The 25,692-nt window shown below is 39.7% G+C and overlaps 1 protein-coding gene across 1 annotated transcript in view; it reads left to right on the plus strand.

The window, feature by feature from the left end:
- The window catches only part of PZP (pregnancy zone protein), a 46,509-nt gene continuing 22,391 nt past the window's right edge, over window positions 1,575-25,692 (plus strand). Inside the window, 18 exon segments of the mRNA XM_021092375.1 lie at window positions 1,575-1,729; window positions 2,990-3,170; window positions 3,922-4,078; window positions 4,210-4,262; window positions 5,342-5,362; window positions 6,374-6,542; window positions 7,961-8,045; window positions 10,138-10,261; window positions 12,414-12,528; window positions 14,450-14,559; window positions 16,244-16,259; window positions 16,262-16,315; window positions 16,318-16,400; window positions 17,308-17,515; window positions 17,518-17,534; window positions 19,521-19,584; window positions 20,240-20,382; window positions 24,729-24,878. Of these exon segments, the coding sequence (XP_020948034.1) occupies window positions 1,647-1,729; window positions 2,990-3,170; window positions 3,922-4,078; window positions 4,210-4,262; window positions 5,342-5,362; window positions 6,374-6,542; window positions 7,961-8,045; window positions 10,138-10,261; window positions 12,414-12,528; window positions 14,450-14,559; window positions 16,244-16,259; window positions 16,262-16,315; window positions 16,318-16,400; window positions 17,308-17,515; window positions 17,518-17,534; window positions 19,521-19,584; window positions 20,240-20,382; window positions 24,729-24,878 (1,833 nt within the window). The 5' untranslated portion in view covers window positions 1,575-1,646.

The raw sequence follows: 25,692 nt of genomic DNA on the forward strand, positions 1-25,692 counted from the left end.
TGTGTCAATTTAGCAATAAGTAATATTTAGCCAGATGGATGGAATGTATAATTAATTTCATTAAGAAATTGTTTTTTGGAGCTCCCACTGTGGGGCAGTGGGTTGAGAATCCGACTGGAACAGCTGCAGCTCCAATTGGACTCCTAGCCTGGGAATTTCCATATTCTTCAGGTTTGGCCCTAAAAAACAAAAAGAAAGATAGAAAGAGGGAGAGAGAAAGAAAGAAAGAAAGAACCATATTGGATGAAGCGCGATGCCTTAACACAAGATGCCTCCTGGCCTACTAAGAAGAGATTTGTGATCTACATCTACGTTAATAGCTCTTAAAAAAAATCAACAAGAATATTGATTGATTTCATCAAATCACGTAATTTACTTTCTTTTCTTAAAGTGCCAACTCATAACCAGAGCTAAGGTAGCCTCCAAATACTGCTTTTTTTTTTTTTTAATTCCCATAGTTGTTAATTAACTCTCTATGTAATAAATTTATTTACATATCATACCAAAACATCCTGTCATGCCTACTCATGGCCTTTTAAACCTTTCTTCTTAAATTTTCCACATTTCAACCTTGTTCCTTCTATATCTTTTCTCCAAATTCTCAGGTAAACCCTGTATTTGAAAATTTTTTCCTTTCATTTGTCTTATTAACAGTTTACATGCAATAACATGCACTCACATTTTGACAAATGTAAATACAGCAGTGTAATCACAAACACCATAAAAATAAATTTATGTCCCTTTTGCAGTAAATCCCCAACTCCACCTCAGGCTTGCTGTCACTGTAGACTTGTATAAGTGAAATAATTTTAAGCAATAAATGAGGGCCAAACTAAAACAGCTGACAAATAAATGTACTACCAACATGAATAAAAATATGGGAAAGCATGCCCTGCTCTAAAGGAGAAAGATTTAGAGCACATGTAGAGTGGGGCATCATTAAAATAAACTCTCCCTTCTGAGGTAACCATTTGGGTTAGTTTATACCAATCTCTAGCTGACTCACAAAAGGACTGTGATAGAACAATAAAATAAAATTTGCTAGCTGGCAGTATCTGACAAAAAGGTTGAGACCAACACACCTGAAACCCCTAAAAGCAGGCGTAAATGCAGTATTTTTTTTTTTTTACCTAATTATACCGAGCACCACAATAATAATTGATTAAAACTCATACTAAGTCCCACTGTGGTGCAGTGGGTTAAGAATCCAACTGCAGGAGTTCCCAGTGAGGTGCAGTGGAAACGAATCTGACTAGGAACCATGAGGTTTCAAGTTCGATCCCTGGCCTCGCTCAGTGGGTTAGGGATCTGGCATTGCCATGAGCTGTGGTGTAGGTTGCCAATGCGGCTGGGATCCTGCGTTGCTGTGGCCCTGCCGTAGTCCAGCAGCTACAGCTCTGATTTGACCCCTAGTCTGTCCAAATACTGCTTTTAAAGCACTTTAGAAAATCTGAGAAAGTGGATGAAAGTGAGCTGCAATTGATTTTTTTATACTGGAAGTAGTTAATATGTTACAAAAATAAATGGGTAGAAGTTTACTTTTACTGCCCATCAGGTAAAATAAAAACCAGTGATTCTGGAACAAGAACAGAGTTCAAGGAATCCAGGACTCGAGACTCTCCATCTTTCCTATTCCTCTCTACACCATGAGGGGACATCCACGGCCTAACCCAGTCTGGATTCTGCTTTTCTTGCTCCTTCCCAGAGATGCTTCCGCCGACTCCAAACCGTAAGCAACATTTTCAAAAAATTCCATGGTCCTCCTCTTTCCCATTGTGTTATTTGCTTCTGGATGTCTGTCTCTTCATTTCCTTCCTAATTCCTTTTGAAACTATCTGTTGTTGAAAGGGCTTGGAAAGTCAATCAGGTGTTTTTGCTCACTAACTCAGAGACATACTCCAGTTATACAAAACTCAGAGAGGTACGGCAGTAACATCAGTGAAACAGTCACCAAATAAAATGATAGAATTCTACAATATTCATCAAGTAAAGTATAGAACTCCTAGCAAAAAAAAAAAAAAAGGATAAATTATTTATTGGCTGATGCAAAAGCTCATGTAAAGTGACTCAGTGTATGTGTTTTTCCCACATCAGGGCTTCCCCAGATGGATGCATGACCCACAGACAAGCCAGGATTTCCTTCTTTTTATTTTTTGGGCCACATGGGAGGCATGCAGGAGTTCCTGGGCCAGGAATTGAACCGGAGCCGCTACAGTGAAAACTGCTAGGTCCTTAATCTTCTGACCACCAGGGAACTTCATGGATTTCCTTCTTTTTTAAAGCTGAATAACATTCATCTGCGTGCATGTGGGCATGGGCGTGCATGCGCGGGCAGTTACACTTTCTTGATTCATTGCAAATTTCTAAAGTGTTTCTATCCAAAATACATAGCAATTCATGCAGTGCTTATCCATCACTCATGCATAGGTTCACTAATGGTATGAGGGTGACTAGTTCCACAAGCCAAGAGAAGCATATTGATGTTTAACTTGGTGTGTGTGGCTGGGGGGGACCGGGGGGCGGGGGGAGCTGGCGATGTTCTGAGCTTCTAAGACCTTCTGGATGGGCCATTAAAGAATATGCTCCTTTGGAGTTCCCGTCATGGCTCAGTGGTTAATGAATCCGACTAGGAACCATGAGGTTTCGGGTTTGATCCCTGGCCTTGCTCAGCGGGTTAAGGATCCCGAGTTGCCGTGAGCTGCGGTGTAGGTTGCAGACACGGCTCGGATCCCGCGTTGCTGTGGCTCTGGCGTAGGCCGGTGGCTACAGCTCCCATTCAACCCCTAGCCTGGGAATCTCCATATGCCGCAGGAGCAGCCTAAGAAATGGAAAAAAAAAAAAAAAAAAAGAATATGCTCCTCTCCACTCCTGCTGAAATCTGTCTCTGCTCTGTGTTCAGGGACAATGGCAAAGATGACCTAGAAAACACATCCAATAACAGTACCTTTTTAAGCCCTTCACTGCTGACCCAGACTGCTCTTCTCTGCAGACAGTACCTGGTGCTGGTGCCATCACAGCTGTATGCTGGGGTTCCTGAGAAGGCTTGTGTCGTGCTTAACCACCTGAATGAGACAGTGACACTGACAATAACTCTGGAATATGAGTCGCAGGGCATGAATCTCCTGACGGACACGCAGGCAAAGAACGCTTTCTACTGCAGCACCTTCATGGTCAGTGTCGCTCCTTGGGATGAGGGTGATTGAAGAGAGAGAGCATGTCAGTTAATGCCTGTGTCCTGGCCCCCAGCAATAAAAAAGAAAAAGGAAGAAAAAATGAGCAGTACAGAGAACAGTTCAAATTAGATTCTAAACATAAAAATTCTACCGAATAGGCTTCATAACATTTACAAGCAGAACTAGTGCAACATGCAGAAGATAATCATAGTTACAGGAAGGATTTCATTTGCTCTTAAACTTCTAAGGTAAATAAAGGTCACGTCCTTACAGATACAAGCAAACACATAGATTCATAAAGTTAAGTGACCTATCCAAGATCTCACAGATGGTTGATGGGTGAATGTATTGTTCTTAAAACCTTTTAGTAACTTAAAGTATTAAATATTTAGTTACTTATACGGGCTTACTAGCAATGATAATAATAATGCTATTTTTGATCACTGGAAAATAAAATTTAGTAATTATTTTACTAGCACCCCACTGCTGTGAAATGTGAACTTGCTCTGGCCTTCACTGTCATGACTTGTTGAAGAAGCAGTTCATTTTGTCTCAATGACTTTTTTCTAGTTAAATCAACAAATTGTTACTGTCATGTCATACAGTCACAAGAGTCTGTAAACTAAGGGGTATCACGTTTGACCCCAGCCCGTACTAATTTTCATGGGACTAAACAGAGACAATCACAAAGGCTGAGACCTTCAGCCGTGGATCCAGGCGGATTATTCAGCTCATTTCTGTTTTACAGATTCCGGAGCAGTCCTCATCTTCCTCAGCATCCATTACCGTGCAGGTGGATGGGCCCACCCAGAAGTTCATGAAGAGGAAGCCAATGCACGTAACAAAAATAGAAAGCCTAGTCTTTGTCCAGACAGACAAACCCATCTATAAACCAGGACAGAAAGGTATAAGGCACCAAACGAGCAAAGGAAACTTGTAGGGCTGGGCACGTGGTTCTCTATTTTAAATGGAAATCCCATCATGTTTTATCTGTGTGACTACCCGGCGGGTTTCACGGGGAAAATCTCTGTTTCAGTGCAATGGCGTGTGGTCTCTCTGGACATCAGTTTCCGCCCTTTGAATGAAACGGTGAGTCCCACAACAGTGGGTAAGGGTGGTGGAAAAAGGTTAAAACATAAAACCCGTTCTTTGAGAGAACCTAAGACCAATACACGATACTTAAATCTACCACAGAAAGATCTCAGAAATGTACTGCTGTTGGAGAAAAAGGGAGGTCAATTTCATCAACGGAATTCTTCAAAAAATTATTTAGTCGGGAGTTGGCGTCGTGGCTCAGTGGTTAACGAATCCGACTAGGAACCATGAGGTTGCGGGTTCGATCCCTAGCCTTGCTCAGTGGGTTAAGGATCTGGTGTTGCCGTGAGCTATGGTGTAGGCCAGTGGCTACAGCTCCGATTAGACCCCTAGCCTGGGAACCTCCATATGCCACGGGAGCAGCCTGAGAGATGGTAAAAAAAGACAAAAAGAAAAATTATTCAGTCAAATTACCCCATAAAGACTCAATTATTTTTATTGAAGGAAAGAAAATTGGCATTTGATTTCACTCTTAGAGAACTGGAGAATTTTTCAGAGATGAGCATCATCTGTAGAATAAACTTATTATTTGGACCTTTTTACCTAAGTGTAGGTTTCCTCGACTGTACATTATTTCATAAAAGGAAAGTCAAGACTTCTTCAGAGATGTTATGTCCCAAACTAAATATTGAAAGTGCTGTGAGGCATTCCCGTCGTGGCTCAGTGGTTAACCAATCCGACTAGGAACCATGAGGTGATGGGTTCGATCTCTGGCCTTGCTCAGTGGGTTAAGGATCCAGCGTTGCTGTGAGCTGTGGTGTAGGTCGAAGACATGGCTTGGATCCTGAGTTGCTGTGGCTCTGGCGTAGGCCGGTGGCTACAGCTCCGATTAGACCCCTAGCCTGGGAACCTCCATATGCCATGAAAGCGGCCTTAGAAAAAGGCAAAAAGACAAAAAAAAAAAAAAAAAAAAAAAAAGGAAAGAAAGTGCTGTGACTCAAATAGGGGCACATTTCCTCATTTGGACAAGAATGAATAGGCTCACATATTCTCGTCCAGATATTATATTGAGGCTGTCATGGTTTTCTCTTTCTACACTTTATCTCACACTCATACTCTTTCTTTCTTTTCAGTTCCCGGTGGCATATATTGAGGTAGGTAATATATTATGTATCTCAGTTGGAAATGAGGACTCACTACTAGCTATGTTAAATCGACTCTCTCCACCTCCTCCTTCTCCACTAGCACTTCACCAAAACTAGACACTGTTTTCTCTGTCTCCATATTTTTATTTTTCTTATGTTATTTTTTACTTTATTTTTTTAAATTAAGGTATAGTTGGAGTTCCTGTCATGGCTCAGCAGTTAGGGAATCTGACTAGTACTCATGAGGATGCAGCCTCACTCAGTGGGTTAAGGATCCGGCTGTGGAGTAGATCACAGAAAGGCTCAGATCCTGCGTTGCTGTGGCTATGGGGTAGGCCAGCAGCTGTGGCTCCAATTGGACCCCTAGCCTGGGAACCTCCATATGCCGTGAGTGCAGCCCTAAAAAGACCAAAAGACCAAAAAAAAAAAAAAAAAAAAAAATCAAAGTATATTTGATCTACTCCCTGTCTCTCTTAAGTCCAGTGGAGCATGGATAAGATGTAAATGAAGGAACAAAATTCCCTGTGAGGGAGTTCCCATTGTGGCTCTGCTGGTTAAGAACTCGACGTAGTCTCATGACGATGCGTGTTTGATCCCTGACCTTGCTCAGTAGGTTAAGGATCCGTCCTTGCCACAAGCTGCAACTTAGGTCACAGCTGCACCTCCCATTTGACCCCTAGTCCAGGAAATTCCATACAGCACAAGTGCAGCCCTAAAAAGAAAAAACAAAACAAAAAACATTCCCTGAGAGGACCCAATTTAGTGAATCTTCCCTATTTCTCACCAAGGTGGGTATGCATAATCTCAAAAAGAGGTCCTATAATCTGTAATATCTCATAGTCAAAAAGATGCCCTTTTCTCCATCTAGAACTCCTAGAAACTTTTTACTAATACCTCTGGTCCCAATTCATCAACCATCTAATTTCCAACTTCCAATGTCACCCTCCCCAAAAAGCTGTCCTCTACTCTAAAGCATATGTTTCAGTTGTTTCAATGAACTTGTAATGTTCTTACCTATAGAATCCCAAGAAGAACCGAATTTTCCAATGGCACAGACTCACACTGCAAGGGGGACTCAGCCAGCTCTCTTTCCCACTCTCTGAGGAGCCCACGCTGGGTTCCTACAAGATCATACTGCAGAAGGAATCAGGGAGAAAAATAGAGCACTCCTTTAAGGTGGATGAATATGGTAAGAATTCTGTATGTGTTCAAGACATTTATGATATTAGGGAATATAAGATTGGATAATTTTTGCCAGCAAAAATCTAGCATAAAATATTTGAAAATTAGCAAGCGTTTTTATTGACCTAAATAACTTGTTAAGCACTTTTCATGTACTATCTCATTTAATCCCTATACCAGCCCTCTGAGGCAGATACAATATGATCTCCATTTTACAAATAAGCATATTAATACTAGAAAAGCTAGTAATTTACCAAAATCCCAGGCCAGTAAGAAGCAAGAGAGATTATGGGAGTTCCTCTGTGGCTCAGGAGGTTAAGGGACCCGGGTTCCCTGCTGTAGCTCAGGTCTTGTTGTTGCGAGGGTTCTGTTCCTGGCCCAGGAACTTCCACATGCCACAATGTGGCAAAAAAAAAAAAGAAAGAAAAAAAAAGAGAAAGGTTTTAGTAGTTCCATTTGACCCTATCCAAACATAAATTGTTAACTAATGCATTGTGTTATCTACACTCATTTCATGATCTATTTTCTTAGAAGATTCACTGGGTCATAGATGGCCTGGGATAACCTCCTGGCCATCTGTGACCTACACATACACCACTGTAACAATAGTAATCAGATATTGAAACCGTCTTATTAGTTATCAGTTATATGGATTTTCTAATGAAAGTTAAATGTATCATGTCATCGATGAGGAGACCTAACACAAAAACTTGATTTCTAAAACTGGCATGAGAATAATAGAACAGGGATTTATCATAGGAATAACTGATATACACACTGTGGGAGAGGATGGAAAAGTAAGAGTCTAGCAGGAGGAGATGATGGATCCGAGGAAATTACTAACCAGTCTTCCTAAAGCCTTGGTGGGAGACAGATCGGAATTTGCCAGGGTACCTTCAGATGCCACAGGGAAGCACAGAGGGAAACTGATGAAAGAATCCATGGAAAACCATTACCTCTTCCCATCCAGCACTTGAGTATTTCTATAACCAAGGGTTTGATGGTGGGCCCAGGGCCCCTGATAGCAGGGTTAAAAGTTGGGAAGAAGTGCTGGAAGCACAGAGGGAAAAAATAAGGACAAACCAGAACGTACTGGTCCCTCTGCACCTGTAACCACATCTAACCATGATGATCTCCAGAGACTGATGGTACAGATTCCCTCCCACTTTTGACATCTTGGACAAATTTAGAGAAGGAGATTCTAAGAAACCTAATACCAGCTTAACTGAGTCAACATGGTACAACTGCCTGTGGTTGTGAATGGCCTTTCCTTTTGCTAATAGTGGCACTGCAGCCCCTTAATTGTAATTGCAATCATTTTGTGTGGCCCCTTTGTTGTTGCAAGGCTCTGTAATTGAATCATTACTACTACTTGCAAGACTTCTTGCCCCACACTCACCTTTTTTTCTCTTTTATTGACAACAGTTTTGCCCAAATTTGAGGTCCAAGTGAAAATGCCCAAGGTTATTGGTTTTCTAGAAGATGAATTTGAGGTATCCGTCTGTGGCCTGTGAGTTAATGTTGTTTTTTGTTGTTTTTTTTTTTATCATATCTATTTCCCTGCTCTATTTGTATTGCACATAAAGATTACCGGACTTTTAAGTATTTTAGTTAGAGAAAGGATGACTCTCTCTCCATCTTGTCAGAGTTCAGACTAGGGAGGAGGGTGGAAACATAAGACACTTTTATTGTAATAGAATCATTAGGAAGTTCCCATTGTGGCTCAGCAGTAATGAGCCCAACTAGTATCCATGAGGATGTGGGTTCCATCCCTGGCCTTGTTCAGTGGGTTGAGGATCTGGCACTGCTATGAGCTGTGGTGTAGGTCAAAGACACAGTTCAGATCCCATGTTGCTGTGGCTGTGGCACAGGCTGGCAGCTATAGCTCCAATTCAACCCCTAACCTGGGAACTTTCATATGCCACGGGTGCAGCCATAAAAAAAAAAAAAAAAAGAAGAAGAAGAAGAAGAAGAAAAAAAACCTAACCCTTATTCAGAACCTATGGGCATGCTTAATTAAAAATGTGGATACGGATTCCCATCATAACTCAGCAGTTAACAAACCCCACTAGAATCCAAGAGGACGAAGTTTTGATCACTGGCCTAGGTTCGATCCCTAGCCTCGTTCAGTGGGTTAAGGGTCTGGCGTTGCCGTGAGCTGTAGCGTAGGTTGCAGATGTGGCTCGGATCTGGCATTGCTGTGGCTGTCACATAGGCCAGGGGCTACGCTCTAATTAGTCCCCTAGCCTGGGAACCTCCATATGCGTAGGTGCAGCCCTAAAAAGACAAAAAGACCAAAAAATAAATAAGTAAATAAAATGTGGATACCTTGACCCCATCTCTAGAGATTCTAATCTTAAATCTAAGGAATAATTTGGGACTCTGAATCTCAACGCATATTACAGGTAATTTCAGTGTAGGAGCTCCATAAAGCATACTTTAACAAACAGCAAACTACGTTTGGCTTCCCAACTAGTCCGTTCAGGCTGCTATAACAAAATACCACAGACTAGGGAGCTTATTAATAGCAGAAATTTACTGCTCACAGTTCTGGAGGCAGGGAAATCCAAGGTCGAGGTGCCAGCATGGGCATGTTCTGGTGAAGGTCCTCCTTCTGGTTCAAAGCAGGTGCTTGTGTCCACACATGCCTTTTATAAAGGCACTAACCTATTCACAAGAACCTCATCCTTGGGAGTTTCTGTTGTGGCGCCAAAGTAACGAATCTGAATATCATCCATGAGGAAGCAGGTTCAATCCCTAGCCTCACTCAGTGGGTTAAGGGTTCAGTGTTGCTGTAAACTATGATGTAGGTCACAGTAGAGCTTGGATTCCATGTTGCTGTGGCTGTGGTGGAGGCCGGCAGCTGCAACTCTGATTCCACCCCTAGCCTGGGAACTTCCATGTGCTGCAAGTGCGGCTCTAAAAAGACAAAAAAAAAAAAAAAAAAAAAAATAGGAACCTCACCCTCATGATCTAAGCACTTCCCAAAGACCTTGCCCCCAAGACTATTATCTTCGGGGATTAGGATTTCAACATATGAATTTCAGGGGGACATAAACATTCTGACCATATCACACCACACCCCCTCCATCAGATCTGGCAGAATCAGAGTCAGTCATTGTGATCCTGTTCATCTATAACATTTTTGTTCTATCGCTAGTTTTTTTTTTTCCATTTAATGTCTCATTTACCCTCTTCAAATATGTATGAATTAGGGAGGACTTAGAAATATACTCTCTATGTTTCCTCAATTTTTTTTCCCCTAAAACAACTTAGGAGGTATTGGCAAAGCTGGAAGCATAACCTAGGTAATCTGATGGCAGAGAAAGAAGGTAGACTTACTGTTAAAAACCTCAGCCGAGAGGGAAGAAAGACCTGAGAAAAATTCATTGTTAATTTTCCATTTGGCGGTGTTTCAAAAAGACGATGTAAGTATTTTCCCTTAGAGTGGTAGATAATTAAGACATCGTTTCAGAACAAGTGTTTCTAAAATACAAATGCTGTTGAAGGAAATACAGTTGCTGTGGATGAGTTAAGACGGGGGTACGAACCAGAGTTATTCATAGTAAATATCTTGTTGTGTGACTGCTTTTTTGTTATAGATACACCTATGGAAAGCCTGTCCGTGGTCTGGTGACAATTAATATATGCAGAAAATATTCACGATATAGTTCTACCTGCCATGGAGAATATTCACAAAATATCTGTGAAGAATTTAGCCAACAGGTATATGGAAACCACTCTTGCCAGGACACTAACTCGTTTCATTTTCTTGTGGCTGATAATACAACAGAGAATAAAATACAATGCAACATGGTAGTGTTTGAAATAGTCACGGAAGAAAAGTGTGGAGCAAGGGAAACATGACAGGATTGCCTGGCAATGCCAGGAGCCCACTTGAGAGTAGGACTCATGGGTTTAAGGGGTCTTTATTTGGTCAGTGTTATCATTTCCTTCTGACGGCAAGCGACATGCCAGGCATATGGGCATGAAAGGATGCGGAAGTCTCTGAAGTTAGTGTTTATCAAATGGATACCAGAAGAAAAACGTGGCAGAGGGTGAGGATTTGGCTGGTGGGAGAACCAAATGACACACTATGGGATCGAACCTGCCTACGGAACTGAAACCAGCACCAGGCTGGGGAGAGGAGGACCAAGAGGGATGGTAGACTGGAGGGCGTGATTCCATCACAGAAGTGTAGTAAAAGTGACTAAGGGAAACAGCCGTCGAACATGCTGTATTAAAAAATAAGGAGTTTCTGGGAGTTCCCATTGTGGCACAGTGGAAAGGACTCTGACTAGGAACCATGAGGTTGCAGGTTCAATCCCTGGCCTTGCTCAGTGGGTTAAGGATCCGGCGTTGCCATGAGCTGTGGTGTAGGTCACAGATGCAGCTCAGATCTGGTGTTGCTGTGCCTGTGGTGTAGGCCGGCAGCTGTAGCTCTGATTTGACCCCTAGCCTGGGAACCTCCATATGCCACGGGCACAGCCCCAAAAAGACAAAAAAAAAAAAAAAGAAAAAGAGGAGTTCTTGTTGTGGTGCCATGGGATCAGTGACATCTTGGGAGCACTGGGACTCAGGTTTGATTCCCAGCTGTCACAGTGGGTTAAGGATCAGGCGTTGCTGTAGCTGTGAATATCATGCCTGTGGCTTGGATCTAATCCCTGTCTGGGTAACTCCATATGCCATGGGGTGGCCAAAAAAAAAAGAAAGAAATGTATGAGTTACTGGTTCTGGAAGAAGAGTACACAAAAGTCCAGGGTGTGGCAGTGTGAGCAGGCAAGGTAAGGATGTGAAAAATAAAGGTAGCAAAGTTGCAGCAAGGAAATAAATGAAAAGTTAGCATGATGAGTGTGGTGATGGATGTTGAGATAAACATCAAGAAGCAAGATAAATGTGAACAAAATCTTACTATATCAGGGAGACCAGGATTATTTTTCATTTTCAGTGAGTCATGACATCTCTATATAAGTAAATTAAATGTGATTAAATTTTCTTATGCCATAAATATTCATGTCAATATATACAAAAATGAAAACAAATCTTTATTATAATATAGACCCTAGTACTTCATTTGAAAATCTGATGGCTGTAAAGATTCATCTATTCAACCAATATATATGTTTTTATTAAAGTCCCAGATATCAAGAAAACACCTTTAAGAAAACACAGTCCGGAGTTCCCGTCGTGGCTCAGTGGTTAATGAATCCAACTAGGAACCATGAGGTTGTGGGTTCGATCCCTGGCCTTGCTCAGTGGGTTAAGGAGCCGGCATTGCCATGAGCTGTGGTGTAGGTTGCAGATGTGGCTCGGATCCCGAGTGGCTGTGGCTCTGGCGTAGGCTGGTGGCTACAGCTCCAATTGGACCCATAGCATGGGAACCTCCGTATGCCAAGGGAGCGGCCCAAGAAAGGGCAAAAAGCCAAAAAAAAAAAAAAAAAAAAAAAGAAGAAGAAAACACAGTCCCTAGTGACTACGTAGGTGGAGGGCATTACAAAGTCTTCTTAGAATATGTTATGTCTGAATTGTGCTTAGAAGAGCAGTTGCTATGGGCCAAGATGAGAATGGAAGAAATAAACTTATTATGTGAGGAAAACATACCCAAAGAGATAGAATTACAAAACACCATGGCACATTTGGAAAGTCCAGGAAATTTAATAGGGCAGAAATAGGACAGGTTTTCAGAAGAGATGGAAGAAGGCAAAGATTGACAATGAGTAACTTAATGGTTAAGAAGAAACTGTGTATCATTTGGATTCCTGATCAGAACACTGGTAAAATTTCCTTCTGGGGCCAACACAAAATGTGCATAAGTTGATAACTGACTTTTTTTAATCACAAATCAGAGGACCCAGGAATTCTCTTCCTTTCTCTTCAGACAGACAATGAAGGCTGTTTCACAAAACTTGTAAAGACTAAAATATTCCAGCTGAGACAAAGAGGGTATGACATGACCTTACAAGTGGAGGCCAAGGTCAAAGAAGAGGGAACAGGTTTGTATTATTTTTAAATATTTAGTTAAAATTTGTTAAATATTTATCAAACTTCCTTTCCTCATGTAAAGTGTGTTATAGTTGCCACTCTGACAATGACATGGTCTCTGCCCTCAAGAAATTAGAAATCTAAACAGGAGTTCCTGTCGTGGCGCAGTGCTTAACGAATCCGACTAGGAACCATGAGGTTGCGGGTTCGATCCCTGCCCTTGCTCAGTGGGTCAAGGTTCTGGCGTCGCCGTGAGCTGTGGTGTAGGTCGCAGACGCAGCTCGGATCCTGCGTTGCTGTGGCTCTGGCATAGGCTGGCAGCTACAGCTCCAATTCGACCCCTAGCCCGGGAACCTCCATATCCCGCAGGAGCGACCCAAGAAATGGCAAAAAGACAAAAAAAAAAAAAAGAAATCTAAACAGAAAATATATACATGGCTATGTATATATGCAGGTATGTGTTACCTATAACCATAATAGAAGTTCCACAGGAAATGTAAAAAATAAGGGCCAAATGAGTATGAAGAGACATAGTTAATTCTAATACAGAGCCAAAGATAGCTTTAAAAAGTAGCATTTTAGTAGATGTGTATAGAATGAGGAGTATGGTATGGACCTGGAAAACATAATAAGCGTAAAACAAATGTGTCTGGTCTCAGAAAAATCTGAAAATGTAGGCTGGTGCTAAGGTCTTTAGACAAGCAAATCATGTACTAAAGAGGTTAGACTTCATTATGAAAAGCATTGGATATCTTCAGATATATTTGAGGCAAATGACCTAAATAAATTTTTTTATTCTTTTTACTGCCGCACCTGCAACATATGGAAGTTCCCAGGCTAGGGGTTGAATCAGAGCTGCAGCTGAGTCCTACGTGACAGCCACAGACACACTGGCTCTGAGTCGCATCTGTGACTTACACTGCAGCTGTGGTGCAGCCCGATCCTTAACCACTGGGTGAGGCCAGAGATTGAACCTGCATCCTCATGGAGACAGCATCAGGTCTTTCACCCACTGTGCCACAGCAAAAACTCCTAGTTGATATTTTTAAAAGTTAATTCCAGCAGACATGAAAAGGACAGGCTAGACAAAAAGCGTGTTATCCTGTAAGAGTTCAGCATATTATTCAAAGATGACACCAAATATTATAATTTAGGGACCTGGGGGATGGAAATGTCATTAGCCAGGGGAAGGAAAAGATGGGAAAGATAGTGATGAGAAAGTGTTGAAGACATTCATTATAATTTGGAATATCAGCATGAAAGTTGATTCATTCTGCAGGCAATTTAAAAAGAACGCTAGAGCAAAATCAGGACCAGAAACGTAAATCTGAAACCGCTTTCATTTTGTCCAGATCCTCCTAAGAGGAAATGCTAAGTGTTCTGAAAGTGAGCTCATTGAGCATTAGCTAAATTGAGGCTAGAGGCAAACAAGGAGAGAACCAAGGACAGAAGCAAGCACAGTTAGTTGTTTACAGTTAGTTGGGGTCGTATCAGATAAATCAGCTTAATAAAACTAGAAGTCATAGGCCTAGGTAGAGAGAAATAAGCACAACTTCTTAGATGCCCCTGGAAGGGTTTCCGTGGTACCTACTTATGAAGTACTTATGGGAGTTCATTTTGAGGAGGTCTGAAATGAGAATACAGTATTGGGGGAAAGTAAGGAATCTTTCAGACCTTGATACAGTGGTATTTAAATGATGAAGACAAAACACAGATCACACTTCACTGAGTAGAAAAGCACCGGGTGTTGGCTATACTTTTGAAGGTGAAGCTAATGTCAAATTGTTTGTATTTTTGAAGCATGGGAAATTCTGGAAAGAATGAACAAAGATGATATGGGTGGTATTTTGTTATAATGGAGTGAAGCTGGGTTGGAGGTAGGAGGTGAGCTGAATATATTGAACTATTCAACTTCACTGAATTATTTTTCAGGGTTGGAATTAACTGGACAAGCCTCATCTAAAATCACAAATTCCTTAAGCAAACTGGAATTTACCCAAATAGATTCACATTACAGGCGTGGGCTCCCTTTCTTTGGGCAGGTAAAGTATCTTTTCCACATAATCATAATTTAGCGGAATGTGGCCTTTAAGAAAACAAATTTTTATGTCACAAAATCAAAATTATTATAAAATGAATATTTACTTAGAGTAAGAAAATAATTATAACAAATTACAAATTTAAGGGGCAAATACCATTACAAAATTCAGAAAAATAAAGCATACTTTTGTGAATTAACTTCCTAACACACCTCTACAATACATTTTTCCTGTTTAGTTTGGCTCTGTACTCTTTGCCTCTTTATAAACAGTGATTTATATTCCTTGGAAAGATGCTTTCATCCAGATGGTTTTTTTTTTTTTAATTATTATTTGTTTTGGAGTTCCCATTGTGGCTCAGCAGTTAACCAATTCAACTAGTATCCATGAGGACTCAGGTTTGATCCCTGGCCTCACTCACTGGGTTAAGGATCAGTGTTGCCGTGAGCTGGATAGTTTGCAGACATGGCTCAGATTCTGCATTGCTATGGCTGTGGTGTAGGCTGGCAGCTATAGCTCCAATTCGACCCCTAGCCTGGAACCTCCATATGCCTGGGTGTGGCCCTAAAAAGATAAAAGACAAAAAAAATGAATAAAAAATAAATTATTGTTAGTTTCTAAAAGTTTTTTTTTTTCATTTCAAGGCTCCGTATCGATAATAATAATGGTAAATTTTAAGACATATCCAATTTAGTAAACTATTAAGGACACATATGATTTCTAGCATTTTGCATTTCTTCTGTAGTAAGTAGTCTTTGAATTGATAGTTTACAGGAATTTCCTCACTTTATTGACATATTATGAATTTGATATTTTCTTAATGTATTCCAGTATTTTGTATCAAATTGGCAAGAAATTAATAATGGGACAAGATCATTTCAAGTCAAGAGAAAACTAAAAACTAAAAGCTGAATGTGACTTGGCCAGAAATTTAAGAAAGATGTGAGAACACAAGGCCAAGGCAATAGCGGTGAAACAGTGTTTTAAGATCAAAGAACGAAGGGCCTTTTAAGATGTGGCCAGAATTTCAGCTTGAAGGGTTACTGAAGGTTTTAAGGAGATGACATGAGCAGTTTCTCTTAGGCTGTAGAGAGAATGGTGTGAAGCAAGGATGGAGCAGCCAGAGAGTGGACAGTGTGAGATTAAACAGAAAGATGTTGGAAACCAGATGAGAAAAAATATTGTGGTTTCGACTGGAATGGTAGCAGCAGATTTAGGGAGAAATAAGTAGGAAGAAAAGATGTTTCACAAGCGAAGATAGAGCACTTGGCAATGGATTAGATATAGGCAGTGGAAGAGAAAAAACGATTTTTTAAAAAAGGCCGTACAAAAGCTACAGAATAGTTGAAAGCACTGTATACCGAGATAGAGAACTCCAGAGATGAAGAAAATTTGGGAAGGTGGCATCATGTGTCCACTATTGGCTATTCTGAATGGAATACTCATAAGTGATCTAAAGAGCAATGTCAAAAAGAAAAATATTTTAGACCCAGAAAGCAAATCTTAATTTCGTAGTCTAAGATCTTCCCTACCTGACAGTGGCTGAGACATCAAGAGGTGTAGACGACAGAGTGGAAAGTGTTGAAAGTGAAAGTGCTGGGTATAACCTGTGAAAAAAATGTTGAGTATAACCCGGGAAGGTGTTGAGTATAACCTTTGCAACCAGCCATCACTTTCCCATTTCTAGGTTCTTCTGGTTGATGAGAAGGACGGCCAATCCCCAATAAAACTATAACGGTCAGTGTAAATGAAAATGCGTACCAAGCCAGCTTACCACGGATGAGCAGGGTTTGGTGAACTTTTCCATTGATACCTCTAACTTCACCACTGCTATTACAGTTCTGGTAAGTGGAAAGGGCATCTGGGACTAAAAAGATGGAGATCACTGGGGCCAAAGCATTTAAGGATATACAGGAAGCATGTGAACTTTAGGGAGAACAGAAAAAGTGATAAAGACTAAAACAGGAGTTCCCGTCATGGCGCCGCAGAAACAAAACCAACTAGGAACCAGGAGGTTGCGGGTTCGATCCCTGGCTTTGCTCAGTGAGTTATGGATCTGGCGTTGCCATGAGCTGCAGTGTAGGTCAAAGACGCGGCTCAAATCTGGCATTGCTGTGACTGTGGTGTAGGCCGGCGGCTACAGCTCCAATTAGTCCCCTAGCCTGGTAACCTCCACATGCCTCAGGTGTGGCCCTAAAAGGACAAAAGACAAAAAAAAAAAAAAAAAAAAAAAAAAAAAAAAAAAAAGACTAATGCAGCAATGAAGCAAGGAGGAGACCTAAATAAAAAGAAACAATTTTCTGTTTTTACTGTAGATGGACTCTGTTTACAGCATGATCTAGTTTCAGGAGACATTTATTACAACATCTTGAGAGTCCCTCAAAAATCCAGTATTTCTACTATTTTATTACAAATTAGATTTTTCTCTGTTTCCTAAGTGTACCACTCTTTTTGTTTTGTGTTAAATGTTCAAAAGTCCATATGCCACTTACCACCATAACGGTATTAAGAGAAAAGTAACTGATCTTGGTGATGATTAAATAATATCTACTGGATCAGGATAGTACAGCCTTAAATAAACTGAAGGAAAAAGTTGTTTATAGATTATACTTTATTTGGGAAAGCAGCTTATAATGAAACTGAGTAAGCATGATTTGTATAAAATCTTCAGTAAATGCCAGCATGACCCATCTATACCTGATGTATATTAATAACAAATAGCCTATTTAAGCTGTTTATTTCATCCATTAGGCCACTTACAAACAGAAACAACCCTGTTTTGATAACTGGTGGCTTGAAGAATTTCACACCCCAGTGCAGCACACTGCAAGACATATTTTTTCCCTGAGCAAAAGTTATATTCACCTTGAACCTGTGATTGGTACCGTGGCCTGTGGGCAAACCCAGAAGATTCGGACACACTACATCTTGAATGGAGAGATTCTGAAGAATGAAAAAGAGTTACCTTCTATTATTTGGTAAGAATAAAAGCCACTGCAATTCTTTCTGTGTAGACCCTGAAACAACTAAGCTCCTAGCTGTGTAATGTCCCTTGCAGCAACATAAATTCTTTTTGTTTTTATGAGTGAAGACAAGTTGCTTCTTAACAAATTATTAGTGTGTTAATTTTCCATTTATATTGTGGTCTCCACTGAAATTTTAAGATTATTTTTCTTTTTTCTTTTCTGAGTTCTAATGGAAAATTATTGAATGGAAGAGGAAAGAGCTTAGGGCAAATATTTTAGTCAAAAAGAATGTTTTTCTTAGAAATCAAGAGATTAATAAGCAAAAGGTAAAAATCAAGAACTTATTCAACAAGAAACAAAAACTAGGAGTTCCCTTAGTGGCACAGCGGAACGAATCTGCTAGGAACCATGAGGTTCAGGTTCAATCCCTGGCCTCACACGGTGGATTAAAGATCCAGCGATGCCATAAGCTGTGGTGTAGGTTGCAGATGTGGCTCAGATCTGGTGTTGCTATGGCTGTGGTGTAGGCCGGCGGCAACAGCTCCAATTAGACCCCTAGCCTGGGAACATCCATATGCAGAAGTTGCAGCCCTAAAAGGACAAAAAAGACAAAAAAAGACACACACACAAAAAAAAAAAAAACCATAAACAATTTCGGAAGAAAAAAGTTGATTTGACTTTAATTGGAGAAGTGAAAATTAAAACAACAAAGCAGTAGCATTTTACTCCTATAAAAGTTCTAATAATTTACAAAGTTCAAGAATCGGTGTAACTGAAAATACTTAACTGAAAAATACTTTAACAGGCATATTATAAATTGGTATGTAATTTAAAATTACATACCAATTTATGTATGTAATACATATTCATATGTAATTTAAAATTACACGTAATTTACCATATTATAAATTGGTATGTAATTTATTAGGCGTAACTGAAAAATACTTTAACAGCATATTATAAATTGGTATGATACTTTTGAGGTCTATATACCTATTTATGTCCAAAAATTTAAAATATTAAAAGCTAGTAGTTACCCAAGTAAGTCTTTAAGAAAACCTTGGAGTTCCTGTCGTGGCACAGCAGAAACGAATCTGACTAGGAACCATGAGGTTACAGGTTCCATCCCTGGCCTCGCTCAGTGGTTAAGGATCTGGTGTTGCCATGAGCTTGTGTAGGTTGCAGACGAGGCTTGGATCTGGTGTTGCTGTGGCTGTGGTATAAGCCAGCAGCTACAGCTCTGGGAGCCTCCACATGCCCTGAGAGTGGCTGGGAGCCTCCACATGCCCTGACAGTGGCTCTAAAAAGCCAAAAAAAAAAAAAAAAAAAAGAAGAAGAAAACCTTAATGTAGGAAATTCTGTATAGGAACATTAACTATAAACTGTATATTTTAAATTCTATAAAAAAGCAGGAAGTTTTACATTAAGTTGGAATCTTAGCTTTATTACTTCCTACTTATGTGACTTTGGGAAATTTACTTAATCATATCTGTAAAGAGAAACGTCAATCATCTCACTGAATACTGAAGAGAGTATCTATATCTACTTCATAAGGTTATTGTCAAAATTAAATTTTAAAAATCTTAAAATTATTTAGTTCAGTACCTGGTGCATAGAAAGTATAAATACTTTTAGTTCTGTTTTTTTGTAATACAGGCAACCATGGAGAATACTTACATGTATTTTTATACCTGCCTTCACTATATATTGGCTTTGAATATGATAGATGCTTAAAATACTTGTTGAAAGAATAGTAAATTGAAGATATTAATATTCGAGATAAGTAGTAAATGTTAAATAAAATACTAAAACATACAATTATGCTTGTTATTTAACATATGTAACTGTACATATAAGAAAATACTGGAAGAGAAGTTTAGTGAACTAAAACAACTTCTGGGTTGAAGTAGTGAGATGATTATTTATGTATTCTAAATATGTTTAAGTAAGTTTAATATGTACCCTTTAAAATGATAATGTATTTCCCTCTGCCCTCAGATAAAAGCAAGAGGAAGCATCTTACACTCAGGAATCTACCTGTTGTCCACTGAACAAGGAGAGAGTAAGTACTTGCAGTTTCCTATTTTTTCTCTCAAATTGTCAAATCCTAAGTATTTTACCAAGATGAAGCTATTTCTTACATTGGAAGAAATGCTCATCAGTCTTCTTCCATCAGCCAAAGATGAGGAAGCTGATAAAGGATACAAGGTTCATTTCAGTCCATCTAGTACTTTTTCATCCTTTGTAGAACATTATTATATTTTAAATTTTATTTCTAGAGTGAAATTGACTCATTTTACTATTAACTTTTTTTAATGCAAAAAATAACTGAAAAATGCAGAAAATCACCAAATAAAAATTTTACTCTTGCAAATTTTACTCTTATATTCGTCTTAGAGATTCGTATTGCTTCCGTAGAAAGCTGTGGGTATGGCCAAAAAAGAAAAAGCAAAATAGAGACATGCACTAAATGTTCTTTCCTACTTAAGCAGAATAAATGAACAGTTTAACCCACATCGCCAGGAAAAATGGCATTAGCTCAGCGTGTATCCATGGAATAATAATGTTACACCGTCAATGGTATAAATGCAAGTCTTTTCTTACTTCAGTACACCCCAAATGTAAATAAGTTAAATAATTTGAGACCTTCTTCTTTATAAAACTGAAAACTCTTCGCTCTTCCTAATCTCTTACCTTGGACTTTCTTTATTCTCCAGTGAAAGGGGTATTTTCCTTCTCCTTTCGAGTGGAACCAGATTTTGGTCCAAAAGCCCTGTTGCTTGTTTATACTGTTTTACCTAGTGGAGAAGTTATTGCAGATACCAGGACACTCAAGATTGAAAACTGTTTTGTCAATAAGGTGGGTGTTTTGTTTTCAAGCCCATCCTTTTCTTCATCTCCTCTTTTTGAAGAGGAAAATAAGGAACTTGCATACATTAAAAGACTGCCGTACAGTGTTCCTAACGCTTTCTGCAAAAGGATCTCTAAAGGCAGATCCTTTAGATCCTCTCAAGGTCTAGCAGACTGGTTCCAAGCAGGTGGCCAATACAGTCTTTTTTTTTTTACAAATCCCTTATATTAAAAGTATGTGGAATTCAAAATATATCCCATTATTAACATTTCATAGTTTTAATTTTGAAATATTTGTTCCCCAAATTTTCAATTAAAAGTGATTCTTCAAGATAATAATGTATTACTTTTATGCCACCACATCCCCCGGACATGCCTCCAGGTACTATTGCAGAAACCAGGAACTTATTGTGAGTGAAATTCAATTTGATAATATAAAGCAGGGATACATGGGAGTTCCCATCGTGGCTCAGCAGAAACAAATCTGACTAGCATCCATGAGGATGCAAGTTCAATCCCCGGCCTGCTCAGTGGGTTGAGAATCCAGCATTGCCATGAGCTGTGGTGTAGGTCACAGATGTGGCTCATCCTGTGTTGCTGTGGCTGTGACGTAGGCCAACAGCTACAGCTCTGATTGGAGCCCTACCTGGGAACCTCATATGCCACGGGTGTGGCCCTAAAATAAAAAAAGACAAAAAAGGGGTACATGTAGGTACCCCATTTTGAGAAACATAGCCTGGACACTCCAATAATGACTTTTAGCATAAAAATCTAAACTAGTGGGGAGTTCCCTCAGTGGTGCAAAGGGATCTGCAGCCCCTTGGGAACACTGGGATGCAAGTTTGATCCCCAGCACAGTGGGTTAAGGATCCAGCATTGGCACACCTGTGGCTTAGGTTGCAACTGCAGTTGGGATCTGATCCCCAGCCCAGGAACTCCATATGCTGTGAGGCAGCCAAATGAAAAAAGAAAAAGAAAAAAAAATCTAACCTAGTGGCAAATGGAATCTTCTCATACATCCAAAGATTACATAGTTGTAATAAGAAGCCTACTGACATATTAATAAGCTTTACCCCAACAAAATGTGGTATGTAATCTTAACATTAATAATCAGATAGGATTCATCCACTTAAGATATCTTTTTAAAAATATACCTATCAGGAGTTCCCGTCGTGGCACAGTGGTTAGTGAATCCGACTAGGAACCATGAGGTTGCGGGTTCAGTCCCTGCCCTTGCTCAGTGGGTTAACGATCCGGCGTTGCCGTGAGCTGTGGTGTAGATTGCAGACGCGGCTCGGATCCCGCGTTGCTGTGACTCTGGCGTAGGCTGGTGGCTACAGCTCCGATTCGACCCCTAGCCTGGGAACCTCCATATGCCGCAGAAGCGGCCCAAGAAATAGCAAAAAAAAAAAAAAATATATATATATATATATATACCTATCAGGACTCTAACATGGGTTTTGTGGAGCTTAAAACAATATGCATTTTTAGCAAGTGAACACTGAGACTATGTTTAGATTATCCTTTTTTTTTTTTTTCCTTTTTTAATGGCTGTACCCGCGGCGTCCCTGGCTAGGATCGAATCTTAGCTGCAGATATAAACTCTGCCATAGCTGAGGCAACACCAGATCCTAATCCACTGCACCAGGCCAGGGATCAAACCCGCATACTTCTGCAGCAACCAGAGTTGCTGCAGTCGGATCCTTAACCCATTGCCCCACAGTGGGAACTCCTAGATTATCCTTTTTAACATATAATGATCTAAGAAAAATACACAGTGGATTCTGATGTAAATATCCAATACCGTCTCACCATGGAATGCCTAAGTGTCCGAGAGCATCGTTTGTGTTCCATTCGATGTTCTGTGTGTTTCATATGAACCTAGAGAGACTTTTGCTTCTAGCTTCAGTGTCTTTATTACTAATAATGGGTAGTTAGTCTTTTGCTAAACCTTGGAATGGTCATGGGATGCTTCAGCTTTCAGCACACTGTACTCATCCTAGCAGTGAGCTCTTTCTGGTGCAAAGCCTATGACAGCTCCCGTGTAATAAAACTTCCACATAGAAACCAAGCCCGTGGACATTATATTCAATCATTTCCCTTCAAATATCTTTTCACTTAACATTGATCAAGACAAGCTATGAAAAATATAAATGAAGAGTTATTCAGCATTTAGAAAAAAAGGTGACTATTTATTAAAAAGTTAGAAAGGTGGAGTTCCCTCGTGATGAAACAGGTTAAGGATCTGGTGTGGTCCCTGTGGCCCAGGTCGCTGCTGTGGCTCGGGTTTACTTCCTGGCCCAGGAACTTCTGCACGCATCGGGCACAGTCAAAAATAAAAAGCTAACAATTAAGGACCCCAGAAGTGAGATATCCTGACAGAATGATGAGCAAAGAGAGTAAAGAGCGGGTTGACACAGATATGTGTGTTATTATTATTGTTATTATTTTACCACTAAGGTACAAACTATCATCAAACAGTTTATTGTCCAACAGGAGAAAAGGATAGTAGTAACAAATAAAATACCTTACAAGAAGAAAAACAAATGAGTGGGCTAAGAATGTGAGGAAAGACTAGGTCAGTTTGTTTAAACTAATATACTTTATTTTTTTTTCAGTCTTTGTTAGGAAAGAGAAACGCTGTTTTCTATTCAAAAATCCATACATCTCTTTCTTACTTTGATAATAACAAGTTTAATGCATATTAAATACTATGTAACAATTTAAATTATCTGTTATTCTTTTTTTTTTTTTTTTTGATACACACCTGCAGCATGTGGAAATTCCCCAGGGCCAGGAATCGAACCCGTACTGCAGTTGCAGCCTGTACCACAGCTATGGCATACGAGATCCTTGACCTGCTGTGCCACATGGGAACCTTCTTGTCTGTTATTCTTAACTGGATATAATTGTTCTTTAAGGATAACATTGATTAATATAGACAGGTATATGTTATTCTCAAAATACACTTTAAAGTCCTTTTCTGGTTCTTATATCAGTAAAACATTTTCCATTTTCTAGCATATCCACTTCTTGGTTAATAGCATTTTCAGTTCATTCCTAAATAACTCACTTGTTCATTTGATAAAGTCATTCATGAACATATTTTGAGTTCCCGTTGTGGCTCAGCGGACACGAATCTAACTAGTATCCATGAGGACGCAGGTTCAATCCCTGGCCTTGCTCAGTGGGTTAAGGATCCAGCATTGCTGTGGCTGTGGCATAGGCCAGCAGCTACAACTGACCCCTAGGCCAGGAACCTTCATGTGCCCCAGGTATGGCCCTAAAAAGAAAAAAAAAGAAAAAAGAAAACCATATTTTAATCAACTTAAATTTTCTAAAAAGAAAACAAATGTTTCAAATAGAATTCTCCATAAGCGACATTTTCACAACATATTGAACTCTAGAGGTGGATACTACTGCATCTTGAGGATAAATCAATTAAATTTTTTTCACATGTCTCATACATGAATCCAAACTGTCACATTAATTAACTAGACCACATAGCAGATTATCTTAGTTCAATTCAGCAATCCAAGTCCAATATTATTTAGCACAGTGTTCTGATGTTTCATCCCAACCCAAATCAACTTTCAGTCCAAGAACCTAGAGGGCTACTATAGAACTAAATTCTAAATTATTTTATAATTTATTCAAGATTCTACTCAAAAATGTGACATAAACATAAGGAACCAGTAGATTCACTTACCAATGCATTTCCACTGGCCAAATGAGAGTCAAATCGCTGAAAAAAACTGTGGACAATTTTCCATTATTTTATAGCTCTTATTCTGTATTCACAGTCCTTTGAATTTTGTCTTGATTTAACACTCAGAATCTATATTAGATGTTTAGTTGCTTTAATTAATGAGTAAATTCCTGATTCTGATAAATGGTACTGCACTTTAGAATGTCAGGTGACTAAAAGTGCCAGCAGAGGAGACTTCGTTAGCTGGTCTTAGAAGTGAAATGGCATTTTCCACAACCCCACACAAACTACACACATTTATCACAAAAACATTGCATGGAGATGGGTCAGCTACAGCAAAGTACAATCTTTGTGAGCCTGTGTGTTCCAATTCCCATCAAGATTCTGTTTCACTGTGATCAAAACCAATTTCTATTTCATTGGGAAAGGAAGAAGAGTGGGAAGCCTGAGTTAATGGAACCATATTTCCAGTTTATTCCACAGATGGTTACCTGGAAGTCCCTCAGTGACCTCACCTCTTAGTCCAGCTCTAACATGGATGAAGAGAAAGGAAGTGCAGAAATGACTAGTCCTAACCTGGGGTAGAAGAGAGTTTTAAGATTGGAATAATGAGAAAATTTGTTACTATGCTCCTGTGCTCTTGACAGGTAAATTTGAGCTTCTCCTCAGCCCAGATCCTGCCAACCTCTGACACCAACCTGAAGGTCACAGCCACTGCTTACTCCCTCTGTGCCCTCCGTGCTGTTGACCAGAGTGTACTGCTAATGAAGCCAGAAGCTGAGCTCTCACCTCAATCAGTGAGTCCCATTCCAGTCTTGGAGTTCAAACAATGCATGCATGATAAGACCAGGTTTGGAAGTTGGAAGTTATAACTGCAAAGGACAAGTTCTTCAGAGTGTCAGGCCGAATGTAGTAGGTTACATGTGAGATGGATTCCGTTTTGATCCAAAAAAGACATTGTACGAGGTGTTTAACAGGTATCATCTCATTTCATTCTCTGTGAGCAATCTTGCTCACCACTGCATTCCCGTGCCTAGCACAGCCCTTATGTGTAAAAGATGCCCAACACATTGTAATGAATGAATAAATGAATAATAATTCTTCAAGGTGGCTATTATTACCTTAGTTTATGAAGGTAGGATAGATTAAGCAACTATAGAAAGAGCATGCCACAAATGTATTTTAAAAGTGGAATATGAACCAAATTTTGTTCAATGCCATGTCTAACATGCCGCATTTCAAGAGAGAATGTGAAATGCCAGATTTTTAAGCCTTGATCCAGGCATGTAATCATTGGTTTTAAGTATGGACAAAAGAGAATTTCAATTCTAAGTTGCCTTTAAAGATGGTTCTTATAATGAAGCACTTCCCAAAGGGCCCCTAGAGTTTATAGTCTTCATGGTCCATTAATGGATTTAACAAATATCCACTGTATCTTGACTACGGGATAGACACTGCTCTGGGAATAGGGTTCGAATGGTAAACAATTAGATATGGTCTTTGACAATTTTAGACTTACAGACTTGTGAGGTATTAAAACAAACCAGCAAGCAATCCACAAAAGCATATAAACATGTAATAAGTCTAAATGTTGATAAGTATCCTTTAAGG

This window comes from Sus scrofa, chromosome 5 (assembly GCF_000003025.6).
Source record: "Sus scrofa isolate TJ Tabasco breed Duroc chromosome 5, Sscrofa11.1, whole genome shotgun sequence".
NCBI lineage: Eukaryota > Metazoa > Chordata > Mammalia > Artiodactyla > Suidae > Sus > Sus scrofa.